Source organism: Platichthys flesus, chromosome 14 (assembly GCF_949316205.1).
Source record: "Platichthys flesus chromosome 14, fPlaFle2.1, whole genome shotgun sequence".
Taxonomy (NCBI): Eukaryota; Metazoa; Chordata; class Actinopteri; order Pleuronectiformes; family Pleuronectidae; genus Platichthys; species Platichthys flesus.
The window spans coordinates 7,206,587-7,232,450 of NC_084958.1; the positions used below are offsets into that span (position 1 = coordinate 7,206,587).

The following is a 25,864-nucleotide window of genomic DNA, read 5'->3' on the forward strand; positions in this document are numbered from 1 at the left end:
AGAGGGAGCAGAGCGTAATCTTGTTTGGTTTCCCTCACACTGACGGTCAAACTGTCAGAGAACGTGATAGAGGAGGAAGAGAAGGAGGATTGTTGACCAGTCATTCAGTTGGGACTCTTTTCACCTGTTATGGAATACAAGATTGTCCAGATGGAAACAGGTGATCATCTCTATTTCTTATTCAACCCAAAATTAAAGTTAATATTAGATGATATAAGATAATTTTGCTCTAATAGGAATAAATCTCCAGACAAAAGATAAGTTGTGTTTGTGTGTGTCATTAAGAATGATATTTATTTATTCATGTTGTACTAAAGATGAATTTGTGTAATTTCAAACTACATTTCTCAGTAATTGTTTGGATCTGCTGAGGACAGAGGTGACTCTATTCTTTAACTTTAATTGTTATGAGTCAAGTCATCACAAAAGAACTTGAGGAGAAAATGAATAAATTGCAAAGAAGAGACAGTATAACTAGTGAATGTGTAGGCGTGAAACAAAAGCACAAGTGATAGAGGGAAAAAAAGAGTATGTGTTGTGTGAGGCGATGGGAGGGTGTGAGGGAGGGAGAGATGGGGGGGGGTAAGTGTAAATGACAGATGGTCACCCAGTGGAGTTGTCCCCCACTCCCTCTCTCTTTCTCACTCCCTTCTGGGTCCTGCATCCTTCTCCTGTCACCTCTCCAGAATCTTACCTCATCATGTTCTTTTTTCTCCCCTCACCTCTCATCTCCTCAGCGCCTCTTACATCCTCCTCACTTCCATTTACAGTCTGAGCTTGGATCTTGACTCGCTGTGCCCGTACCTTATATCTCATATATCTTCAAACGTTCCCTCTTCCTGTCCCAAGACATTTCTTCTCTTTTGCCTTCTTGTCTTATTTTTTTGCTGAAGAAATCAACTTGAAAATACCCAGAGATTCCCCCCCCCCCTTTTTTTTTTTTGACTGTCACTCTGGCCCCGACTGACACAGCACATAAGGCCCTCAAGAGATTTAGGGTTTGTGGGGCAGACAAGAAAACCAGAGAGAAAAACAGAAAGCCTGTGATTGACAGCAATGGCCAATGAACCCTTCTGAATTTCATTTGAATATAATATATTTTTTAAGATTTTGCCACCTTAGTGCAATCTTATGGTGTCAGTGAAAACTGCATAGAGGTTTAATCAAACCAACTCTGGACTCTGGACATTTTTCTTTCACCATAGCATGTTAATTTACACTTCCTATAGTCCAAAGTGACTCTTTTTCATAGCATATTTAATCAGAGATATTGAGCATCAATCATGCACTCCAGGTCACTACATGTTGACCTCCTGCTGCTGGGTGTGCTCCTTTTGTGGGGACCCAGGGGGTCCAGGGGCCAGAATGACACAGAGCCCATCATCCTGGAGGGGAAATGCTTGGTAGTATGCGACTCCACTCCTTCGTCCGAGCCAGCCGGTAACGCCCTGGGTATGTCGGTGCGCTCCGGCTCGGGGCGAGTGGCCTTCTCCGCCAGCCGCCAGACCAACCACGAGCCCACGGACATGAGCAACCGCACCATGATCATCTACTTTGATAATGTGAGTGAGTGACTATTGTTTTAAGGGGGATTTCTTATAGTATGCCATTGTGCATTTAAATATATTAAATCAAAATACTTTAGGCTATGTGAAATACTCATTAGGTGGAAAGTAGAACAGATCAAGAACAGAATGGAATCTTTTCATGCTGTAAAAATGTAGATCACCACAGTGTACTTTGACAGAAGTCTGACAATAAGGAAAAGTGCATGTTGCTAGGCAGAATATCTGCATTTCATGGACTTTTTGAGCTATTTTTGTAAAAGGACATGAAACAATATGTTTCAGTAGTTTGGGAGAAGTCTGAGATCTACCTCCTTGGTAACAAATAAAGACCCAAGTGACCCTGGAGTGACCAGGAATGTCTGGGAAATCTTTGATAATAGACCCACTGTTTGTTCCTCGTCCATAGAGCTTTTTTTTGTAATGCAATACATTGTAATGACGTTTACTGTTTCCTGTGAACTGTCATACATCAGATTTTGGTGAACGTTGGCACTCATTTCGACCAAGAGAGCAGTGTTTTCCTGGCACCAAGGAGAGGAGTGTACAGCTTCAACTTCCATGTTGTGAAGGCCTACAACAGACAAACTATCCAGGTACAATACCCCACCACTTAAAGTTATCATTCCCGAAGATCAATATGGACGCTCTAATCCTTTTATCTCGTCTGCTGTAGGTCAGCCTAATGTTGAACGGCTGGCCGATGATTTCAGCTTTCGCCGGGGACCAGGATGTGACCAGAGAGGCGGCCACCAACGCCGGTCTGGTGATCATGGAGAAGGGGGATAAGGCCTATCTCAGACTGGAGAGAGGCAACCTGATGGGAGGCTGGAAGTACTCCACCTTCTCCGGGTTCCTGGTCTTCCCCTTGTGAGGAGGATGGATGGAGAGCAGGTTGAAGCGTTGTGTGGGTGATAGGGGGAGAACTGGACGGAGCAGGAAGGGGGGAGAGACGGAATGAATGGACATGAGGAGAGAAAAAAGTAGACAGGTTTCAATCTGCAACTCAAAACAAATGGCATGGAAAGTGTGTTTTATGCAAAATGCAGAGATGATTGTGAAATTTAACCTAATCTTCAAATAAGAAAAAAAGAGGTTTGTCTTTGATTTTCATTTGCCATGTTTCTGTGCATAAATACTTGATGTTATGATTTAAGAGATGTTTTCATTGTGATCAAATTATAACATAGCCATGTGCAATGTGGGCTTCTGTGCAAAGACTAGGTGAGAATATTTCCTTTTTTTATTCAACATGTTCGAAACACTGCTGTGCTCCACCTGGCATCCTGTCTCGCTTACAAACCCGCCAAACGTACCTTTTATTCTGCTGTGTCGTAACACTGATGCTCCTCTATATGCCTGTTACTCTCCTGCAAAAGTTTATTTACACAGAAATTTATATGAAGAAATGTTAAAATAAAAATCCTATGAAGTTCACTGAGTATTTTACTTTCAATACCGGAATGCATGCATTGTCAGGTATTGCTTTTCAAACACACAAGATTCTATGAATCACTGCTGGACCAGCTTACATAAATAACTTTTGGTTGATAGTGTCGCATGCTATGGGTGTGACAGTTAAACCCTCTCATCTTAAAGAATACCTCTCCTCTCTCTCATGGTACTCACCACAGCAGCTGCTTGTAAATATAGCTCTCACCAGCAGAGTTGGCGTTGGCGTGGACCAAGCAGATCAGCATGGGGCAGAGTGTATGTGTGCCGTATAGCGGATATTCCTCGCAGGGCAGCGGACAGATGGAGGCTTTGGCGAGCGGGCTGGCTCATCTCTGCAGGGCTGCCATAGATAAAGTGTGTGGTGCTGTCACATGTAGTCACTTATGCCTCCCTGGTTCATGACCACCCTCTCTCTCTCTCTCTCTCTCTCTCTCTCTCTCTCTCTCTCTCTCTTATTCACTTTCATATGTGCTCCCACATTATTCGCATCATGCTTCTATGATTTGGGGATGAACCGCTAAGTATTTCTAAATATATAGGACAATGTCATTGATTCATGATGTCACATTAATTTGAGTAAGCTTTAATGGTAATAGATGGGAGACTCACACATACATATTGTATAATTTCTGACCGTAATTTTAGACACAGAATCCCAGTGCAGAAATTGGCTAATGGTAATATAATTAATCATAGCTTAGTAGTTTGGGAATTTTGTCTTTATTTAATGTGAGTCAAGACCATGATCACATGGTTCGCAGAACAAACAATGGCTTAACAAATAATACTTAAAAAATGGAAGTATATTCTTTAAAAAAATCTTCCTGTGTAAAATAATGTATGTAAGCATAGATCATTGGTTTTAATAATTCTTAAGCAGATACAGATTCACTCTATTTGATAATGCTTACTGTCTTACATTAACAAAATATGATATTCATCACCCATACGATTTTCATTACAAAGGTTAGAGATCTTCTGGTTTCTATTCAGCCTATCTTACATCTCTTTTGGGATACTGGTGTTATTCATTCTAAGATAGCCTGCCTCTACTTTTGTTACATACATACTCCAGTTTGATCTCTTGTTTGCATTCTACATGACGTACCTCTGAGCTCACTTTGCCAGTTTGGAATGAATTGATCTTTTGTCCCCTGCTCAATGGTTAGTTTTAGCCAAACTTCTGTGTGAGGTAAGACACACACAGTAGTCCAGTATCTTATTAACCTGTAGGACCCATGCCGATACATATACAACGTGGGGCAGCTATGGCTCAGAAGTAAGAGTGGGTCGTACAATAACCAGACGGTTCAATCCCCCATTCCGCGTGCCAATGTGTTGGATACCGTACCCTAAATTGTTGATTGATGTGTTATAGAGAAAGTGTTGGACATGTATGCACTCTATGAATGTGCGTGTAACTGGGTGCAAAACTGCACTGTGGTCATCAAGAGAAGAAGGGTCCTTGCTAAATGCAGACCCTTCACACTTGTTTTTTTCACTCAGCAAATAGTGGCCCATTATTCCACTGAGTTTAGTTTCTTCATCCTCTATTGTGCCCCCCAGTAGCCATGAACTATTTATTAATAATTCTACAATAATCATTCTAATTCCAATAATTCTACTAAAAATAATATTTCCACCTGTGGGCACTGGAGGGCGCCAATCCCCCCAACCCCCCAATTACAACCACTCACGAGCGCAGTGAAGGCATCACGTTGATACCTACAATAAATCTGTCATCAATATCTCAGTCTCTATAATTCACATCGATCCGTCCCTCTGTGTCTCATAGTGAGTGTGTGTGTCTCTAGACTGTAATAACGCAATAATAAAGGTATCGCCATTCATTTCTTGGTGTGGACCGATGCCTGAGCTGAGGCCAGTGTCATAACACACTGGTGAGGGCTGAGGGTGTCATTCAAAGACAGGTCGGTTGAGTCAGAGGTGATGGAGACACGGTGGGTTTCCCCCCGCTCCGCTCTGACAGGCCTGTGCTTCACAGAACCAGCCTGAGAGGAAGCGAGACGACGATGGTGAAGATCCCTCAGTCAAACGATCCCAGCTAGGCCGCATTTACTGTCCTCTCAACCGAACTGCGCCTCACAATCCCGCCCAGCGGAGGCCGTGCGCCTGACGGATGGCTGCGTCAGCCAATGAGAATGGCGTTTGCTGCCGGCTCACGCGGGAACGGACCAATCGCGGCTTAGCAGCGTCCGAGGGGCACGCGCTGTACGCTTTCTCTGGCAAGAATGTGAGTTCCTGCTCTTCCCTGCTCGTTTCCTGTAATCGCACAGTGTTGTGAGACGGAGAAAGCCATGTGTGTCGATGCAAAGGTAAATTTAGCACCCCGAAATCATTACTGAGAGACTTAGGGGAGGGGATACGACGGTTATTTTCAGGTAATTTTGCCGGAAATTAGACGCAGGCCAAGCGAAACAGCAATGCGGCCTATAACCCGTGTGTGAACGTTGACGGGCAATGGTTATTGTGGCACGTTGCTTTGGTTTGGTCCGGTTTGTTGATAAGAGTCCGGTAGACTGAGTGCTTGGTAGTAAATGACAGAGAGGCGAGCTAACGACCACAAACCGACATAACACCGTGTTTATGAGGCCGAGTGTGTTTACGCTGCCGCACACGCCGTTTGTTACAGGCACATCTTGGTGGCGGTGCAAGCTAATGCTAACAGACGGTTTTGTGTGTGAGAGAGAGAGAGAGAGAGAGAGAGGGGAGAGCAGCTCATCTCTCCAGCATCACTACCCTCCTCATCTCACCTCACCAACAACATCTCTATTTACTCAGTGTTTCCTGGATACTCGAGCTTTTTGCGCTACTATTATAACTGCCTGCTTTTATGGTCTTTATTTACATGTTATCCGATCATGCACTTTGAAGCATTTTCACGACGTGCTCACGAGTTCGATATTTAATCCCGAAACAATGTATTTTATCATCCAGGTGCAGTTTTTTCGTTCACTGGGGTTATTGTGTCATTTAACCATTTTGTTTTAGACTTTATATTTGTTAGAAGGAGTGAGTTAGAAGCTCTCAGCTCAGCAGGGTTTAAGAGTCAGTCACAGCTCTGAAGTAGAAAAATACAAGTGTTTACGATCAAATTATCAATGTTCTAATCAGTTTTAGATGCTCTTTCACAGTTTGTGATGTTGATATACAGCAATGAAACATAATATATGAAAAGGGCCATGTTCTCCAAAACCATTTCTGCTCCTTGCTCCTTTAAACATTTTTTTCACAAGCCATTGAATTAGCTGCTTTTTTAAATGAGCTAATTATAGGTATGACATAAACTTGGGATGTCTTAATCACTATAGCATTTGTTTAAAAAATATAAAGTTCAGAATTTGTGCTTTCTTGACATCAGTCTGTTTTCTCTTTTTCCAGCTGTTTACCTAAAGTTAGGGAAAAATTGTCAACGACTATTCGCTTCCATCTCGGAGTCTTCTAATCACTGTGCCCGTCTCCCGGTGTGGAGTGGGCAAGATGGCAGATCCCATCATGGACCTCTTTGAGGACACTCCCCTGTTTAACCTGGATGCCCTACCGGACGACTCGTTTTCTCAGGGCTCCACAGACCCTGTGGAGGAGGCTCTCAAGCTGGCGTTGGGCCAGGTGGACCCGTCGGCTGAGCCCAATCCTGAGCTCACGGTCAGTGCAGGCCTCAGCGTTCCTGTAGCAGCTCCCGCCATCCCTGACCCTACCCCTGTTCAAGTCCTTGCACAGCAGTCAGTGCCCGGGACAACTGCTCAGACTGTTTCCATAGCTGTGGCTCCTACCATGGCCCCTGCCCCTGCTGATACTGTACCTCAGATCCAACCTCAGACCAACATAACCATTGCCAACACCAGCATGGCATCCAGTAGTACTGTCCTTCTGAGCTCTCCTATGACTGTTTCCAGCACTCCAGCCACAACTACTACCACAACACAGCAGCTCACACAGATAACACACCATCTCACTGCCCAGCAGTTAGCTGCCATCACACAGCAGGCCGGTGGTAAAATTGTTATTCTCAAAGGACCGCAGGGTCAAGCCCAGGTCCTACAGACTGTATCAGGAGCCTCGGGCCAGACCAGTGGAAAGGTTATTCGTGTGTTGTCTGGAACTCCTCTCAAACCTGGCATGTCCATACTGCAGGGGGGAACGGTCTTGAATCAGGCAAGCCAAGGACAAGCTCAAGTCAAGGTGGGTGCTGGGGTGCAGAGGTTGCTACAGTTGCCCAACGGGCCAGTGAAACATTTGCTGCTCACTTCCATGCCCCAGCAGGTGCAGCCGACGCAAGGCCAGCAGCTTCAACTGCAGATCCCAGCCCAAGCACAGATGGCTCAAGGCCAGACTCAAGTCCAAGTTCAGCCACAGGCACAGACCGCTCCGATCCAGGTGCAGCTCCAGCAAGCCCTGCAGGCCCAAACGCCGGTAAGCATCACCTCTTCTTACTCTACACACCACAAGTATTACCCAGCATGACAGCAGGTGGTGATTTACAATTATGATTTTGAGTGGATTTCCTATGCTGTGTTTTGAGGCCAGTCTATGACTTTCATGCTAATTCTCATCCTCAATGTGATTCTAGGGAGGTGAACCAAAACGAATCACCTTGGTTCTCCAGCAGCCCTCTCAGGCTGGCGCTGCTGGAGCAGTGGGTCAAACTTTGACAGCCCAGCAGGGTGGGCAACAGCAGCAGACGAGATTAGTTTTGAATCAGCTACCTGGAGGCAAACTGGTACTCCAGGGAAGCCAGCTAGCTGCACTGACCCAGGCGCGAGCTGGGGGTCAGGCTGGAGGGCCCAAAGTCCTCACCATTCAGCTGCAGGTGCAGCAGCAGCCCAACCAACAAGGAGGAATTAAGGTGAGAGAGTGATTTTACTGTTTATTGTTGGCTGCAATTTCTTCTCAAATTACACTTGAGCTCAGATCTGCTCTCTTGAAGTCAGATAATGCTCTCTGTTCTTATAAGAATTGAGGCAAAAGGACTGTTCTCTATTGATACAATTATAAGGGGTTTTGACAGTCTTTGACGTTACTGATGCAAATTCTTTTTTCCCAAGTATACTAAATATTGACAACTGTTTATGTGAAGTTACGTTTTCAACCATTACCGGTTATTCAGTTATTGAAGATCTGTATTCTGAAATCTGACCACTGTGATATGTTGCTGCGTGGCAAAATGCATTCCACAACTGCCCACAATGTCTGTCTGAGACTAATATTATTGGAGTTTATGGATTTCATATCAAATTTCTTCATGTCATCCTTACATGAGATTTAACTGATTTCATATTGGAAAGTAGAAAATATCCACCAGTATTATCCAAGGGATTGTATCAGTGATAGTACATTTCTACCATTCAATGAATCAATATAGACCTTTATTATGCTTCTTTGTAGTTCATTGTTGTTTTCCAGTCTGTATTTGCATAAAAAATGAAGCATTACACCTGCTTTTAGTGAAATATTTAATTTGCTGCCTATCTAGAGTTTGAAAATAAAAGATTTATTTCTAAAATATTTAGATTCAGAACAGAAGATGATTCACGATTAGCTTAGCCTAGCTTTGCATAACGAAAAGAAGCCGAGGATAACAGTTGTGGTCGAGGTGCCTCATCAGCTCCAAATATGAATTTTAATATTTCTTTAAATGTGATTGTTGATTTGACACCAAACAAGCTGATATTCACCGATCATATTACGGCTTTAATGTGTTACATCTAACTTGACCAGTCTTTATTTTTATCATCACAGTATCAGCTGGTTTCAGGGGCAGGAAATACTGGTAGTCCCCAGGTGTTGCAGATCTCACAGGGCCAAGGAGGTCAAAGAGTTGCAGTACCACTCAAAATGCTTCTGCAGCCACAGGTAGACCTCCACCTTTGAATAAACGTTATTTTAATTTTATATACATATCAAGGAAGCTTCTGATAAAACCTGACAACATTTTACGTTCACACAGACAAGCTCAGCATCCTCGGGAGGCGGCACAGTCTCTGTGATGAAGGTCATCAACACCTCGACTGCAGGTCCCTCCACTACCACCACCACTCAATCCCAGGCCATTCGTATCACCAAGGCCTCCGGCGAGCCTGCCGGAGTCCGGCGAGTAGAAATCCTATGTAAGCAGGAGAAGGCAAACCGAATTGTTGCCGAAGCTATAGCACGGGCCAAAGCACGCGGCGAGAAGAACCTGCCTAGAGTCCTGAACCAGGACGAGCTCCCATCAACCGCGACCTCTCCTGAGATTGGGGGCACTGTTACTGTGGTGTCTTCTAACAAAAAAAAGAGCAGCGGAGGAGGGAGCAAGAAGAAAAGTCCTGTCGCTGGAGGAGCAACACACAAAACTGTAGGAGGAGGCGATAAAAAGAGCAAAGCGAAGACACCAGGAACAGCTGGAGTGGCTGGAGGCACAGTAATACCTGGGACTGGCAACAAGAGTAAAAGCAAGACTAAGACAAAGTAAGTAATCTGCAGATGATAAAGCAATTTATTTTAAATAAAACTATTTTTATATTATAGTTTGAAAATGTATCTTTATTGAAAACAGTGTTTATACCATCATTCTCTCCTTCACTTACAGCACTATAACTCTAGTGGGAGCAAAGAAAAGAAAGAGAAACGCTTCCTCAGATCATTCTGATGGGGAGTTGAGTCCTGCCTCACCTGCTGCACTGGATGATGACTTGATTACGGTATGTGCACAAACACATGTTCATGGTAACACCTCAGTTTTCTCAAAATGTCATCACAACAATTAATTGAACATAAAGACGACTCTCTGCCAACTCTCCCAAAAGTTTGATATTGTGGTTGAACAAGTGAAAATGTTGTGCCTGCCAGTGTATGTGAGAGTGCCAATGTCAAAGTGAGAGTCTCTGGACAGTCTCTAGAGTTTGTCCCTGCCAGCCCTTTTGTAAAAACTCTGGATAATGACCGAATGACCCCATGTGTGGACACAGCAGCAGATTGTCTGGAGAATTCACAGCGAGTGGCCGCAATAATGATGTCTCTTACATGCAACAAATTAAATGTATTACACATGTCATTGATTACTGAAAACCTGACTTAAACTGCTTGTATGTAATCACAGTGATAAGAGTAACTTATGATACTGTCACCAATGATGAAACAGAATTTTTAAGTGGAAACAATACTGTTCCCAGTTATAGTTAAACCCTTGATCTTATCTGTCTTTTATGGATGCTTGTTGTGTGCGCGTGTGTATTTGTTGCTTGAAGATGACAGACAATTATGAAGACACTCAATCTTTGCTTCTTATTCTGGCAAGTAGAGGCGCTCCAATCGCGTGTTGAAAAGGAAGAAGTACACAGAAGACCTGGATATCAAGATAACAGACGACGAGGATGAGCAGGAAGATGTAGACGTTACGACAACTGCAGCAGCTGTGGCCTCTAACAGTGGCAACACTGCAGCACAGCTGAAACAGGAAATGGAGCTGGATGGGGATGGACAGCCCAGCATGCAGTTCTTTGTGGTGAGTGTGAAACTATTGTAACTCAGATATTTCTTCTCAGGAGGGATTCAAATAAAAGTTCTAAAATTTGTTGGAAAAGGTTGTTGTTTGTTTTTGTGAGACACATTTTACAGCGCCTTATTTGTATCTTATTAGTGCGTGACCTTTTATTTTTGCAGGAAAACCCAAGTGAAGAAGATGCTGCTGTTGTCGACAAAATCTTGTCCATCAGATTAACCAAAAAAGAAGTATGTACACTTTATACATTTAAAATGTTGTGTCATTTTGTAAATCACGTCCTAAAAACTCCTTCCTCTCTTCAAGGTGTGTCAAGGCCAGTACACAAATGTGGAGGAATACTTTGTAAAATACAAAAACTAGTAGGTTCTTTATCTTAGTTTATTACTTTGGCCATAGTTTTTATTTCTTGAGTAGGCCTTTTAAATGTGTAAAAACCTGACTCTTCTGTTCTCAGTTCATACTTACACTGTGAGTGGGCCAGTTTGGAGCAACTAGAGAAAGATAAGAGGATCCATCAAAAGCTCAAGAGGTTCAAGGCAAAACGTGCACAAATGAGGAACATCTTCCAGGAGGTGAGAGGGACAAACACCCCTTTGTTTTAGTTCTACTGCTTGGACAACAAATTTGTGATATGTTTGTGCTGTCTCTGACCCTGTGGTTCTCGTCAGGATGAGGAGCCTTTTAACCCTGACTACATGGAGGCAGACAGGATCCTGGATGTGTCTCATAGTGTGGACAAGGACAATGGCGAGGTGAGAGAATGAATCCATATCTTGCGCTTTCCAATTGGAGAAGAGATTTGCAACTCCTCTCTTGGCTATGTAGCGGTTCCCACAGAATAAATTCATTCTACAATCTCTTAAGGCCGATTTATAGTTGGATTTTACGCAGGCACGCAAGACACACAACGTGCCCCTTGCGTGCTTGCGTACCCCCTCTTGCAGCTTGCGTGCGTCCGCCAAATTGTTTCGCAAGGCTGTGATTGGTCTGCTTACTACATCCCGTCCGGCGTCTAGTTTCCGATTTCATGCCCCATAATACTGGCAGAAATTACGTAAGATTTAGAAGAATGAATATGGACCAAATAGAAGAGCGTTTGGCACACACTAAGTTGGAGTGTTAAGCGTAAAAATTATTTAAGTTCATTATGAAACTGGCGGGGGACAAATTAAAATATGGTTGATAATTAATTGAAAACCCTTCTGTTCCTTCATGAAGTTGCATATTTACAGCAGTTAAATACTTAATTTTCCTTTTTTCTACTCAAGCCTGTTATCTACTATCTGGTGAAGTGGTGCTCACTGCCTTATGAAGATGCCACTTGGGAGCTGAAGGAAGATGTGGACGAAGGCAAGGTGGAAGAGTTCGGCAAAATCCAAAACCGACAACCTCGCCTGAAGAGAACGGTAAGTTGTCAAGTGCAAGGAGACTAAGAGCGATTTTTAACTTCTGTTTATTTCTTATCGCTGATTTATATGCATAGTTTGAAGTTTATACTTACAAAAATGTAAAAAGATATATCTGTTGAATATCTCACTTCAGCCAGAAAAAGATCAATTTTTTTTTCCGATATCTTATATCAAGAATTGCACAACGAGAAGTTTTTTTCCCTCCTGTACTTCAGACACGACCTCAACCTGGTTCATGGAAGAAGCTGGAAGAAACCACAGTGTACAAGAACGGTAACGTACTGAGAGAGTATCAACTGGAAGGAGTCAACTGGCTGGTCTTCAACTGGTACAACAGGTATTCATCACACACAAGCTGACATCATAATTGACTCGTTTATCTGTGTATGGTGCTTTTATTTTGAGTATTAGCTGTTGAAACATAAGAATTGTAGCGGCGCACAACATGAAGGAACAACATCTAGTTGGCATTTTTTTTATATTTTTGAAGAAGTTTTAGTTATAATCTTTTATATTCCATCTCCCAAGGCTTCAATGATCACATTCCCTGTCTCTGTCTCTCAGACAGAACTCTATCCTGGCAGATGAGATGGGTCTGGGGAAAACGATCCAGTCTATTGCAGTGCTCTCAGAGATGTATGCTGCTGGAATCCAAGGCCCCTTCCTTGTTATCGCTCCACTCTCCACTATCACCAACTGGGAGAGGGAGTTCGTCACGTGGACAGATATGAACGCCATAGTCTACCACGGTAGCCTGGCTAGCCGACAGATGATCCAGCAGTATGAGATGTACTGCAAGGATGACAAGGTGGCGTTATTGGTGACAGTTGTTGTCATTTCACCTCACTGATGTTTAACATGTCTAATAAAAATTACTATCTTGTCTGCAGGACCATTTGATTCCAGGTGCGTATAAGTTTGATGCCCTCATCACCACCTTTGAGATGGTGTTGTCTGACTGTCCCGAGCTGAGGGAAATCTCCTGGCGCTGTGTCATCATCGACGAGGCTCATCGCCTCAAGAATCGCAACTGTAAGCTGTTGGACAGCTTGAAGATGCTGGATCTGGTGAGAGGACCACAGCTTATGTTGCTTTACAGCTTTAATCAATGGTCAAATGTACAAAGAACAGGATCACTGCTGCCCTCACAGCTAAGAATACACTTGGTTGGATGTTAGAATGGGATTTAAATGATTTATTTTACATACAGTATATACATTCATGTTAAAATTCACTTGAGTCAGTGGCTTTGGAAAGCTGTTCAAGATTTTTGTTAATGTCAACTCATTGTGTCCTCTTTCCCCCTCTCTGTCATTTGCTTCATTACATCTCTTCTCGATGTCCACTCTGTCCTTCGCCGCCCTCTTACTATTTCTATTTCTTTTCCCCTACGTTTTGTGGTTTCTCACAGGAACACAAAGTGTTGTTGACTGGCACTCCTCTCCAGAATACTGTGGAGGAACTTTTTAGTCTGTTGCATTTCCTGGAGCCTACTCAGTTCCCCTCTGAGACAGAATTCCTCAGAGACTTTGGAGACTTGAAAACGGAAGAACAGGTGTGAAATAAGCTCTGATAAAACCAAAACAACCCACATTCCCTGACATATTAAATTAAATTTTTTGTCTAATCTGTTCCGTATATCTAATGTTTGGTAATGTTCAGCTGTCATTCAGCAAGTGGTTTGTTTTGGTCTCTTTAGGTTCAGAAGCTGCAGGCCATCTTGAAACCCATGATGTTAAGAAGGCTGAAGGAAGATGTTGAGAAGAATTTGGCACCCAAACAGGAGACCATTATTGAGGTTAGTTTAAACAATGTAATTTGTTTGTTTTTTTTAAGCTGACAATCAAGTTAGTATTTTATTTTATTAAAGTTTTTTTTTAATGGGATTTGAATAAGATAAAAACAAGGGAGGCATCAGGGGAATCTTGCAATGGGACCTAGATATCATAGGGCTTATAACAGTACTTTTCTCACTATAAACAAATGAAAAATCACAATAATGTAATAATATAATATAACGTGTGAGATTGTTATTGAATTAAAAAATGTAACTTTGTGTCCTCTCAGGTTGAGTTGACGGACGTCCAGAAAAAATACTACCGAGCCATTTTAGAGCGGAACTTCAGTTTCCTCAGTTTAGGGGCAACCAGTAACAGCAACGTCCCCAACCTGCTCAACACTATGATGGAGCTGCGCAAGTGCTGCAACCACCCCTACCTCATCAATGGTACTTTATCACATTTTAACTCAGTCTTCTGCAGCCAGTGTTGACAAGTTTAAATGTATTCTCTTGCTGTTTTTGGCTGTAGGTCTAGGTTGTGTAGCTCTCTGTGAAAGGCATACTTCTCGTATTGCTTGTTATATTTTGGCTTTGTGCAAAATCAACTACTCATTTACTAACTTACCATATCGGGTCTTCAAAGTGAAACATTATAATCACAGGCTGATTCCAGTTGCGTGTGTATGGCCTCCGGCTACCTGTATGCACTCCGGACAACATCTGGGCATGCTCCTGATGAGGAGGTGGATGGTGTCCTGGGAGATCTCCTCCAGACCTGGATCAGGGCATCACTGGGCTCCTGGACAATGTGTCCTTACTTAATGGCGTTGGATGCACCAATAAATAACTTCGATAGGTGCTCAATTGGATTTTGGTCGGGGCAACTTGAGGGCCAGTCAATGGCATCAATCCTTTGTCATACAGGAACAGCATTCACACCCTGGCCACATGAGGCCAGGTATGGTCCTTGTACCAGCTTAAGGTCTGAAAATTGCTCTGAGGAGTTCCTCGTGGACTCTTCAAGGATATTCCTCCCCAGACCATTCATGTTCAGCATGACTGGTTTGGCGGTGGGTCAGTGATGATGTTACACTAGCAAAACGTTCACGGCGGAGACTCTAAACTCTCTCACGCCCATCACATGTGCTCAGTTGGAACCTGGTCGCATCTATAAAGAGAACCAGTAGCAGGCCTGTTTATTCTGGTGTACTCTGGCGAATGCCAAGCAAGCTGCGCTGGGCTGTGAGCACGGGTCCCTCTAGAGGACGTCAGGCCCTTATGTCGCCCTCATGGAGTCTGTTTCTGACATCTTGGTCTGCTGGAAGTCATCTTGTAGGGCTCTGGCAGTGCTCCTCCTGTTCCTCCTTGTACAAAGGAGCAGACCTGCTGCTGGGTAAATGCCCTTCTACAGCCCTGACCAGCTCTCCTTCTGTAATGGCCCGTCTCCTGGTAACTACTTAATGGTCCTGAGACTGTTCTGAGAGACATCACAAACCTTCTCGAACCGCAATTATGGATGTGCCATCCTAAAGGGAGCTGGACTGCCCGTGCACATTTTCTCAGTTGTTTAGTTTGTTAACCTTTGCTTCAACTCTGGAGCACAGAGAAGGTTTTGAACCAGCAAAAGCGCAAACAAAAGTTTTTGATGGCATGTTTGCGCTGTTAGTCAAACAGAAGCAATGGACTATAAAAGTGATCAGTTAACGTAGCTGTGTGATTATTTTACCCGAACTGTTGACGAATTTCAACCCTGAATCTTCAAGCTGCAAATAGATTACACATATCAGTGCTTTTGTACTTGTGAAAAGATAACTCAGGTGTCTGTTTCTCTGTGTTCCAGGTGCAGAGGAGAAGATCGTAAGAGAGTTGCGGGAGGTGTATAACCCAATGGCTCCTGACTTCCATCTGCAGGCCCTGATTCGGTCGGCCGGTAAGCTGGTGCTTCTGGACAAGCTGCTGCCTCGCCTCAAGGCCGGGGGCCACAAAGTGCTCATCTTCTCCCAGATGGTGCGCTGCTTAGACATTCTGGAGGACTACCTCATCAACAAAAGGTAAGAGGGTCAAGCTGTATTTTATTAACTGCTTATCAGTACATGTAATAATTAGTAAGAGGAAAGTGCATCAGATTCTTTATATTATCCAACAAAACTTTTAATGGGATGAATATTTTTTTACAGATACCTTTATGAGCGAATTGATGGCCGAGTGCGTGGGAACTTACGACAAGCTGCCATTGACCGCTTCAGTAAGCCTGAATCAGACCGCTTCGTTTTCCTGCTGTGTACCCGGGCTGGTGGCCTCGGTATCAACCTGACTGCTGCTGACACCTGTGTCATATTTGACTCTGACTGGAACCCTCAAAATGACCTGCAGGTACAAGACTGTAGAGACAAGCACATATTCTAATTAATATAAGATTTGTTTGTATTAGAGATTGATTTACATTTCTGTATTTAAAATTGACTTTTGTAGATTTAATGTCAGTAGCAGCTCTTATTACCTTCTTTTTTCTTTTCCAGGCCCAAGCACGATGTCATCGTATTGGCCAGTCTAAGGCGGTTAAGGTGTATCGTCTGATAACCAGGAACTCTTATGAGAGGGAGATGCTGGATAAAGCAAGTCTGAAGCTTGGGCTGGACCGTGCTGTCCTGCAGAGCATGAGTGGCAACAAAGAAGGCAGTGTCAACGGGGTAAGAAAATGTACAAACTCAAAAGAGATTAATTTGACAGCCCATAATCCACAACTTGCAATGAGTCACATTTCGCTTTGAGGTAGGTTTTAGGGCGTATGCAACCGTGCATCACAGTCTTCTGCTTCAGTTGTTGAGTTGGTGGTAGCACATCTAAAGGTTGATATGATTTCTGAATTTCCCACGGGATTAATAAAGTATTCATCTATCTATCATGTATATATATATTTTTAGAACAGAAGTAGCTGAAGCGGAGATGAAGTTTATGATGTGTTGAATTAATTGGATCTATTCATTATTCAATGAATATCACTGTCCTTGGATAGTTCTCATATTGTATTCTCAATCTGTTCTGAGTATCAGGACTGGTAAGGAGAATAGGCGATATCTGACACTGTCAATATAAGTGTAGTTTTTTTATCAAAGATTTCGACTTATCTGTCCTTAAATGTTACTAGATGGAAACTGCTTAAAATAATTTTACACTTTTTATACTTAGTACCTATGTGATAATAGATTTAATTGCTTGATCAGATGAATTCCTCAGCTCCTCAGTGAGCCTTTTATTTGTTCCTCTAATCTGATTAATACTGTAATACTGCGGTTAATCTGACTTATTTATTTAAACAAATCTTCCGAGCTTGATGTTCTTCCTGTGAGCCCTTTTAAACGTTCACATGGCTGCTGTTGGCAATCACTGTGAATCTGGCAGTGATTCACAGTGTGGAAACTGGGATAGACCCAGTGTTTCCCGCTTCCAGTTTTGAACACTGAACTAAACGCAATATTTATCAACTTCAACAGATCCAGCAGTTCTCTAAGAAGGAGATAGAGGACCTCCTGAGAAAAGGAGCGTACGCTGCCATCATGGATGAGAATGATGAGGGAAGTCGCTTTTGTGAGGAGGACATAGACCAGATCCTTCAGCGACGAGCCACCACCATCACCATCGAGAGTGAGGGCAAGGGCTCAACATTCTCCAAGGCCAGCTTCGTGGCCTCCGAGAACCGCAACGACATTTCCCTTGATGACCCTGAATTCTGGCAGAAATGGGCAAAGAAAGCAGACCTTGACATGGATACCATCAACCGGAAGGTAAAACAAATTTTCTAGTTGCATTCTTGCAAATACTTGAATAATAAATTGATGATTGGAGTAATATGTAATCGACTACTCTTCTCTACCACAGAACACCCTTGTGATTGACACTCCCAGAGTACGCAAGCAGACGCGGCAGTTTTCCACTTTACGAGGCGAGGGTGGTGACCTGTCTGACGCGGAAAGTGATGATGAGTATACTGCCGCCAATTCCAGACATTCCCGTTCCTCCCGACGCTCCGACCGCCACACTGGAACTGGATACGGCCGCACTGACTGTTTCCGGGTGGAGAAGCACCTTCTTGTCTATGGGTATGTAAACTATAGCTTGTATGTGCCTAAATACATTTTCAACTCTTGTCCTGTGTTTTAACTCCATTTCCTGTTTTCTCTCTTCTACAGTTGGGGCCGTTGGAAGGACATCCTGTCTCATGCCAGATGTAAGCGGCGTTTGAGTGAACGTGATGTCGAGACGATATGCCGTGTCATCCTGGTCTTTTGTCTGCTTCACTACCGTGGAGATGAGAACATCAAGAGTTTCATCTGGGAGCTCATCACACCGCCGGAAAACGGGCGTGAACCCACAACACTACTCAACCACTCTGGTAAGAGGATGCGCATAGAAATGTCAGAAACCTTTTAAGACTGTGGAAGAGTGAGGGTGTGTGAAGAAAGACAAGGACTTCCTTCTTCATTTGTGATTCTCAAACTATTTAGACCTGTCACAACATTTGCATTTAAGAGCCGATGCAACATTTTCATGCCCCTCCCTTTGCGAAACTGATGAGATGTGTGTGACTCATCCCCAATGTCATAATTTTCAAGACATGTAACTCATGAAACACGTTGTGATTTGCTTAAACACTTGTGGCAAAAGGGAAATGCATTACAGGAAATGTAGTTTGTTTCTAAGTAAGTAGCATTTCAGACAAGGCCTGAAAATCTCAGTAGGGGGAGCGATATTGAAGCAGAGCACTGCAGTGTTTCACTGACAAAAATACCAACGAAGAAGAATAACGCTCAGTTTCAGAGACAGTTTTGAGGAGGAGCAAGCATTGTTGATTTTTTTTAAATAATGTTCATGCAGTTTAGGGAAAAGGAAATGACCTACAATGACAGCTAAGTCTTTAATTTCATGTCTCCTATCTGCTTCAGAGGCTGAGAAATTAAATTTTAGTAAATGTTGGCAATTCTTTTTACTCTTCAGAAAACACTCAGGTTTTAGGTAGTCATTTTAAAACAACACTTGGTTATTAGAATGCATTTTTATCTGAGGTCTTAGGTCTTAATGGGGCAAATATGGGGCATTCTTGTGTTTACTGAATACTTTTTTGTGTTTTATGTTTATTTGTCTGTCTGTTGCATTATTTGAAAAGCGTGTTTTATTTTTTCTGCCTAGGCCTGTCTATCCCTGTTCCTAGAGGCAGGAAGGGTAAGAGGGTAAAGACCCAGAGCACATTTGATGTTCAGAAAGTGGAGTGGATCCGCAAGTTCAACCCTGACACCCTGCTGCTGGATGAAAGCTACCGTAAACACCTCAAGCACCAGTGCAACAAGTCAGTGAAGCCGAATCAGCTGTGTTTGTGCGTACATGTGTGTGCATTATCATCCCATGTTCAAACTTTAAAACAAGTTGTCTCCCACCTCAGGGTTTTGCTGAGGGTGCGTATGCTCTACTACTTGAAACAGGAAGTGATAGGTGAACATGCCGAGTCTGTCCTGACAGGGACTGACATCAGGTATGTAACACGGCATCACGTACATCACCCGGGGTTCAGACGCACAAGTTCCTTTTCTCAACTTCACTTGAACACTTAAAGATATTGATGTTTTATTTTACAGGGATGTTGATATCTGGATGCCTGAGATGGAGCAGCAGGAGGTACCGGCAGGATGGTGGGACACTGATGCAGATCGCTCACTGCTTTCTGGTGTATTCAAACATGGTGTGTTTTTTCTCTGGAGAGGTTCATAATCTTTTGACATTGTGGCATAAATACAGATTCACTGGTCTCTGAGCCAGAACGTGTTTTTTTTTGTCCCAACATCCTTGATTTTGTCTCTATCTGAAGGTTATGAAATGTACACTACCATGCGTGCTGATCCCTGCCTCTGCTTCCTGGAGCGAGCCGGTCGGCCCGATGACAAGGCCATTGATGCCGAGCAGCATACTGGTGACACAGAGCTGGGAGACGAGTGAGTGAACCTTCAATAGATTTTTGTCCTACTGAATTCATGCACTAAATTTACTTATTGCAAATGCTAGAGTCATACAATAGGTTTAGTGTTTCCCACAGACTTCATTCAATATATGATGGTAGCAGGGTCACACATGCACTCGAACATCGCTCTCTCATGCAACAGATTCTAAGAGTTCTCAATTGAGAGACACAACTGCATTATATTCCACTAGAGGGCACACTCACAACTGCACTCACAACTGCAGCACAGTTGTTTTTACTTGAAATGTTTGCATCTCTTTTTATTTGGGGGACTTAAGTTGGGGTTTTAACTTAATGAAACATGCCCTGTTACTGAACTTTGCTTTATTTTATCTGCAGTGCTGAGTATGATAAATACTCAGAGGACCCGGAGTTCAAACCTGCGTCAAGGCAAAAAGATATGTTCGATGAGGTACGAAATTTGAGTCTCATATTTTGGTGGATCTGTCTGTAGAATTATTTTTACACAGAAAATACTGGAGCCAAGTAATATAAACAGAAAATGTATTAATGTCTTTATCTGATATACTTCTCCAGTCTGACCCTATGAACGTGGACGATGAGATTTCTGTTGAAGACAAGGTGGTGCCGGTGGTCCCAGAAAGCTTTCTGAGTCAGAGTCCCAACTGGCCGTCAAGCTCATCCCTTACAGCAAGGTTGCGCCGGCTCATCACAGCTTTCCAACGCAGCTACAGACAGGAGCAGCTGAAGATTGAAGCAGTTGCAAAGGGCGACCGCAGACGCAGGAGATGCGAACAGGCCAGCAAGCTGAAGGAGATTGCGCGGCAGGAGCGGCAGCAGAGGTACACTGGCATTACGTCTTTTTACAAAGCTCACCGTAATCCTGGATCTTATCCAGGATTGTTATCTTCACTGAGGGTTTTTTAAGCAAATGCTAAAATTTCCCATTGGAATCAGACCCAACCCACCTCACCTCTGTTGTTCTCTGTGCCTCTCCTCTAGGTGGACACGTAGAGAGGAGTGTGACTTCTACCGCGTGGTATCAACGTTTGGTGTGGAAAAGGTGAAAAGGGAGCAGGACCTTCCTGAGGTTGGACAACCTGAATTTGTGTGGACACGCTTCCGTACCTTTGCTCGTCTGGATAAAAAAACTGACGAGAGCCTTAGTCGATACTTCCGCTCTTTTGTTGCCATGTGCCGGAGAGTTTGCCACCTCCGCCCAGCCCATGGTGAAGGTAACTACTAAATACACTTTCAAGACATGCGTTTCCGAGGCTTGTAGGCTATTGTATCTAAATATGTATATAATTAGTATTTACTTTACAAGTACTTAATCATTCTTTGTTCTTTAAATCGTTTGTTACGTAGATCCATCAGAGATTTCACAGACTGTTGCTCCCATCACTGAGGAGCGTGCTTCCCGTACCCTATACCGTATCAGCCTCCTGCGTCGCATCCGTGAGAGAGTCCTGCCCCACCCCTCCCTGGAGGAGCGTCTGCAGCTGGCCCCGTCCAGCTCGGAGCTGCCCAATTGGTGGAATATACCAGATCACGATCGTCAGCTGATGCTGGGTGCAATTTTGCACGGCGTCAGCCGCACCGAGCTCTCCATCTTCCCTGACCCAGACTTCACCTTCTGTCAGTCAAGGGATGAGTTCATCCAAAACCAGCAGGCCCCGCAGCCTCCACCCCCACCTTCATCCCAAGCACTGCCCATCATGCCGCTCATCCAGCACAGGACTGACGAGGACCTGCATGGCGTGAAGGAAGAGGGAGCTGATGAGGACGCCCGGTTGCTTGGCACAGAAATCAGCGCTGCCCTGCAGAGCACACCTTTGAGTCACCATGATGGAAAAGTGCGAGGGGAGGGCTGGGGCTTCAAGAAGAGCAAAGCGAGGGGAAGTAGATCAGAAAGAAAGGGAGAGGGAGGATCTGATTCAGATTCTGATTCAGATTCAGGCTCATCGTCCTCTGAGCGATCAGGCAGCAGTGATGACAGTGGAGAGAGTGAGGAAGATGTGGAAAGAGGTACGTTGAAAGATGAAGTGAAGAAAAGTGTATAGTACTGCATGAACAAAATACCAATTTAATTATTTTCCCCTTTTTTGTGTTGTTAGCAGGCAAGGTACGTGACGGAGATGAAGATAATAGTTTACTCTCCATGACCACATCCCAGGACGGCCTTCCACCCCCTGATCCCCTCAGAGTCGACTGGCCCAAGGTAGTTAATTTACACTTCACAACATGTATGTCTAAACTTGATGCAAATACTAAAGAATATATCTGTTAGGAATGAACGCCGGGTTTATTTTCTTGCTGTGACTGACTGACTGATACAATGGGTTTCTTCTTCTGTCCCAGGACCGGGTGTTGATCAATCGGCTGGACAACTTGTGTACGCTGGTGCTGACCGGTCAGTGGCCCTCAGGGCGGAGATATGTCCCTGAGGCTCAGCTCAACCTGAGCTCAGAGCTGGTGGGAGATGAGATGGCCTATACAAGGGTGATCCGTAAACCCAGCAGCATGCCTGGTGAACCAGGAGCAGAGGGAGAAGATGGAGAGTTCACAGTCAAACTCCTAAAGGTGAGAAAATGGTTGAGGAAGAAATATTATTAGATTTGGAGCACAGGCAATTTAAAAAATGCAACATCTGACACTCAAAAAAGAGAACATTTTGCTTTCAAAATCGCAAAACTGCTGTTGTAAGGTGCAGCTAAATTAAAGGCCTCTTTCTCTCAACCTGCCAGGAGGAGGGGTTGAAGCTGACCTTCTCTAAGCAGTCCCTGATGCCCAACGGATCAGGGGGAGAGAGCAGCAGCCGAAAGAGGCGCAAGGACCAAGAGGTACGCGTGCCAGGGTTAAACGTATTCCTCTTGAACACTGATGCAGTAAGTTTTATAAACAAAATGCTTTGGATTGTGTCTGATCAGTTTTTCTGTCTCTGTTTTAGTTTTCTGACCCAGACGGACTCCTCGACCCACTGGAGCGTACTCCTCGACGGAGGGACCCTCCCACCTGGCTGAAGGAGAACCCAGAATATGAGGTGGAGGGAGACATGATGGAGGTAAATTCTTTCAAATCATTTAACCACTTAAAATAATATGGAAATCAATGAGTCTCGGGAAATTTGTGCCTGTGGTCTCAGAGACAGAAAAAATAAATATCAGTGAGTACTGGATCTGCTTTTTCAAATAGTTTGTCTTGTTTCCTCAGCTTCTTGTGAACAGGAGCAAGAGAAAGAGGAGGAGAAGGGCAGATAAAGCCCTGACAGGCAGTGAGAAGATCAAACTCATTAACATGAGATCTGGAAAGAAGGTGAGACCCGACTGGTATGGTACATGCAACACTTGAGATTGGACTTTTGTTGTTTTCTCTTGCTAACAAAAATGTTAATGCTTGTCCTATGAAGGTTGGTAATGCTTTCTGCCCGATGCTGCAAGATCTGAGGGAATATCTAGAAGAAAATCCTGATATTGCTGTAGCACCCGAGTGGTCAGAAACTGTTCGGAAGTCTGTAAGTAATTCAGATGAAGTATAAATACTTAGGGGGGGGAAAGTACACTTCAAATGTTTTTCTCTCTGGTGCTCTATTTGGAGAAGAAGCTGTAAGACAGTGGTTCTCAGCCTTTTTGAGTCGTGACCCATCAAATTGGCGCAGCCTGGTGCACGCGACCCCTCCTCCACTTTTTTTTTCTTCAATAACAGTCATTTTAAGCAGATCTTATCATTGATGAAGAAAATGTTATGGTATCACAACTCCCAGTTTTATTTTGAATACATATAATATATATTGGAGTTGAAGTGTACTATTTTTTTGTAATTACCAGAAAGAAGAGATGTGTAAACACACCCTGCTCCCTTCAGATTAGTTTTTCATTGAAGACTTTTTGATGTTTCAGGGCTTCCTGCCTGAGAGCTTCTTCCACCGGCTGCTAACGGAGCACTCGGATATCCCCAAGAAAAGCCGACGGCGCCATCATCATCATCATCACCACCACCACCATCACCACACTCCAGAGCCTGTTCCCGAGGACCCTAACCTGGACGGAGTTGAAGAGGAGACTCTGGTTTCGGACGGAGCCTACATGATGGATGAGGGGGACCTGGAGACCTCCCACCACTTCCTCACCAGTGCAGACTTTGACGTTAAAATGGTTGGGGGCGACAGCATTTCCCAAGGCGACTATGACAGCTCGGATCAAGAGGCGTTATTAGACGATGTCATCATAACACAGAAGGACTCTGACTCCTCATCAAGTTCAGAGGATTGACTGAACTCCGCTCCTCAAACACATCTGACTTAGTCCCCTTCTCACCATTGAATCATGTTATTCTTCATCATTTATTTTTACCACATTATGTATCAAACTTTGGATGAATGTTTTTTTTTTCGTTGCTAGTTTTATTCATTTATTTTATATAGGGATGTTTTTCCATGAAAGGAACAGGTTTGCACTCATCTGTTTTCTTTTTTATCACTGAGAATTGTGTTCAACCTTTCTTTGACCCTCCTCAACATCCTCCGCCAAAATGGCAAAAAGCTGAGCTTTCCTACTTCCCAACATGTCATCTCCTCCTCTTCCTCGAAACCCATGAATTCTCCATCACATTCCCAGCCGTGACCAAAAGGGGATCCCTGCTGTACAGACAACCCTTTTCTTATCTAAGAACCTCAATGCCGGTCCTCTAGCGCAACATGATACTGGACATGTGTACTGAGCAGAGCCTGGATACAGATCCTAATACCCTGCCCCTCCCCTGTCTCATCTGGTCATATCCTCTGCGTCCAGACGAGGCTGTAAACTAAAAGGGGATCCAGTTTGTGGATGTACTGTTATTGTTTTCACTCTGTGGGAGGGGTGAGGGTTAAGAGGCGCGATTGGGGGGGCATTAGTTACTGAAGCAGTGCTAGGAGGATGGGTGTAATGGACAATGTAGAGCTGGTCAATTGTGTACAATGGTGCAAATATGATGGCAATGAGTTACTATTCTTGTTTTATGATCTGACTGTATCTGTGATATGAATAACAGCAATCTAAAGTGAAATCATTTTGTGTGTTTTATTGTCGAGTTCACTAAACAGAAGGGTCGCTGCAGTAATGGCAATTTCTAATCGGTGATGCATAATTACAGCAGATGATCACGTATAGAGGTTTAAATAACTAATTTATTATGAACTAAAAGTTCGTAATAGCCGTGTTGCCCACACAACAGTTTTGAGACCGGCGATGTACTTTTGTTATTATGTATGTGATGATATTACACAGGAATACTTCTACATTAGTTTATTTAGATATAGGCTATGGAGCAAGCATCCTGCCTTAGAAAGCAACCATCTACTGTATATATCTTTAAACAATCTTTTGAATGACTGTAGCCCAATAGGTTATTATTAGGCCACAATTCCGTAAAAACATACATACGTTGCCATACTTGCTTTCTGACATAATGTGTATGAATGAAAGGCTCAAGTGTGAAACAGAGTAAGGCAAGTTTTACTGCAAAGTAGATAACTGGTACTCGACTAGCATAGAATATGTTATACCACTAAATCAACAAAAATGAGACAGTAGGCAATATTTCGGAAAAGCAATGGTGAGTGGCCTAATAGTTCTATAAGACGGAACAGCTTTTCACTCTACTGTATCTGAGGATGGAACATAAATATCTCTGAAACAAGGTAGTATTTGAATGCAACTGCCCACAAAGAGGAAGGATCCTGCTGCTTGAAAGACTATACTAAGGGTGGTAAAGTCCTAAATATAACTAATACACTGGCATACACTTGAATTCCCTGGAGGATGGAGGTAAGAGAGACTTATTAGTCTGTTGATTTGTCTAACAGGACATCTTGTTTGGCCGTTGCACGGATATTTTCCATTTGCATTCATTAACCCTATTCACTTCCCTGTGCAGCAGTTGGCTCAGACACAAGTCAGAGGAGATATCATAAAATCACTACCCTCATTAATTGAAATGTTCCTTGGTAGTTTCAGTGACAACAGTGATTAGCATATTCAAATATATTCTGTAGCATAATACAAACAACAGCATCTGTGATCCATCCTTCAAGAGCAATTTAGCCTGGTAAAGACAAACTGTTGGCAGTGTTATCTGTGATGGGGTGCAGATGAAATGCAAGCAAACCAATAAGGGGTATTAGAAGAGTGAACCACAATA

General features: G+C 43.5%; 2 protein-coding genes across 5 annotated transcripts; both read left to right on the forward strand.

Annotated features, from left to right (window-relative positions):
* The first annotated feature begins 28 nt into the window (after positions 1–28).
* On the forward strand, positions 29–2,992 carry cbln12 (cerebellin 12). Its single transcript, XM_062404982.1, has 4 exons — positions 29–160; positions 738–1,562; positions 2,042–2,161; positions 2,242–2,992. Exons 2-4 carry the CDS (start codon positions 1,284–1,286, stop codon positions 2,437–2,439), a joined length of 597 nt encoding a protein of 198 aa, XP_062260966.1. The 5' UTR covers positions 29–160; positions 738–1,283; the 3' UTR covers positions 2,440–2,992.
* Positions 2,993–5,273: 2,281 nt separating this feature from the next.
* Positions 5,274–24,730, forward strand: chd8 (chromodomain helicase DNA binding protein 8). Of its 4 annotated transcripts, none has more exons than XM_062403941.1 (40): positions 5,274–5,356; positions 6,423–7,223; positions 7,302–7,454; positions 7,612–7,887; positions 8,781–8,894; positions 8,989–9,488; positions 9,610–9,721; positions 10,321–10,524; positions 10,683–10,751; positions 10,828–10,883; positions 10,979–11,096; positions 11,193–11,276; positions 11,793–11,930; positions 12,149–12,270; positions 12,498–12,741; positions 12,824–13,000; positions 13,345–13,488; positions 13,633–13,731; positions 14,001–14,160; positions 15,554–15,764; positions 15,891–16,086; positions 16,233–16,403; positions 17,208–17,498; positions 17,593–17,813; positions 17,904–18,106; positions 18,901–19,057; positions 19,151–19,240; positions 19,344–19,447; positions 19,574–19,697; positions 20,063–20,135; positions 20,261–20,526; positions 20,687–20,919; positions 21,053–21,712; positions 21,802–21,905; positions 22,046–22,267; positions 22,432–22,527; positions 22,635–22,748; positions 22,898–22,999; positions 23,094–23,198; positions 23,584–24,730. In XM_062403941.1, the coding sequence occupies exons 2-40, from the start codon at positions 6,522–6,524 to the stop codon at positions 23,953–23,955; spliced, it is 7,587 nt and encodes a 2,528-aa protein (XP_062259925.1). In that variant the 5' UTR covers positions 5,274–5,356; positions 6,423–6,521; the 3' UTR covers positions 23,956–24,730. The 4 variants fall into 4 exon arrangements, with proteins under 4 accessions (XP_062259925.1, XP_062259926.1, XP_062259923.1 ...); XM_062403942.1 differs by having other exon boundaries at positions 7,305–7,454; XM_062403939.1 differs by having other exon boundaries at positions 6,423–7,454.
* Positions 24,731–25,864: the final 1,134 nt, after the last annotated feature.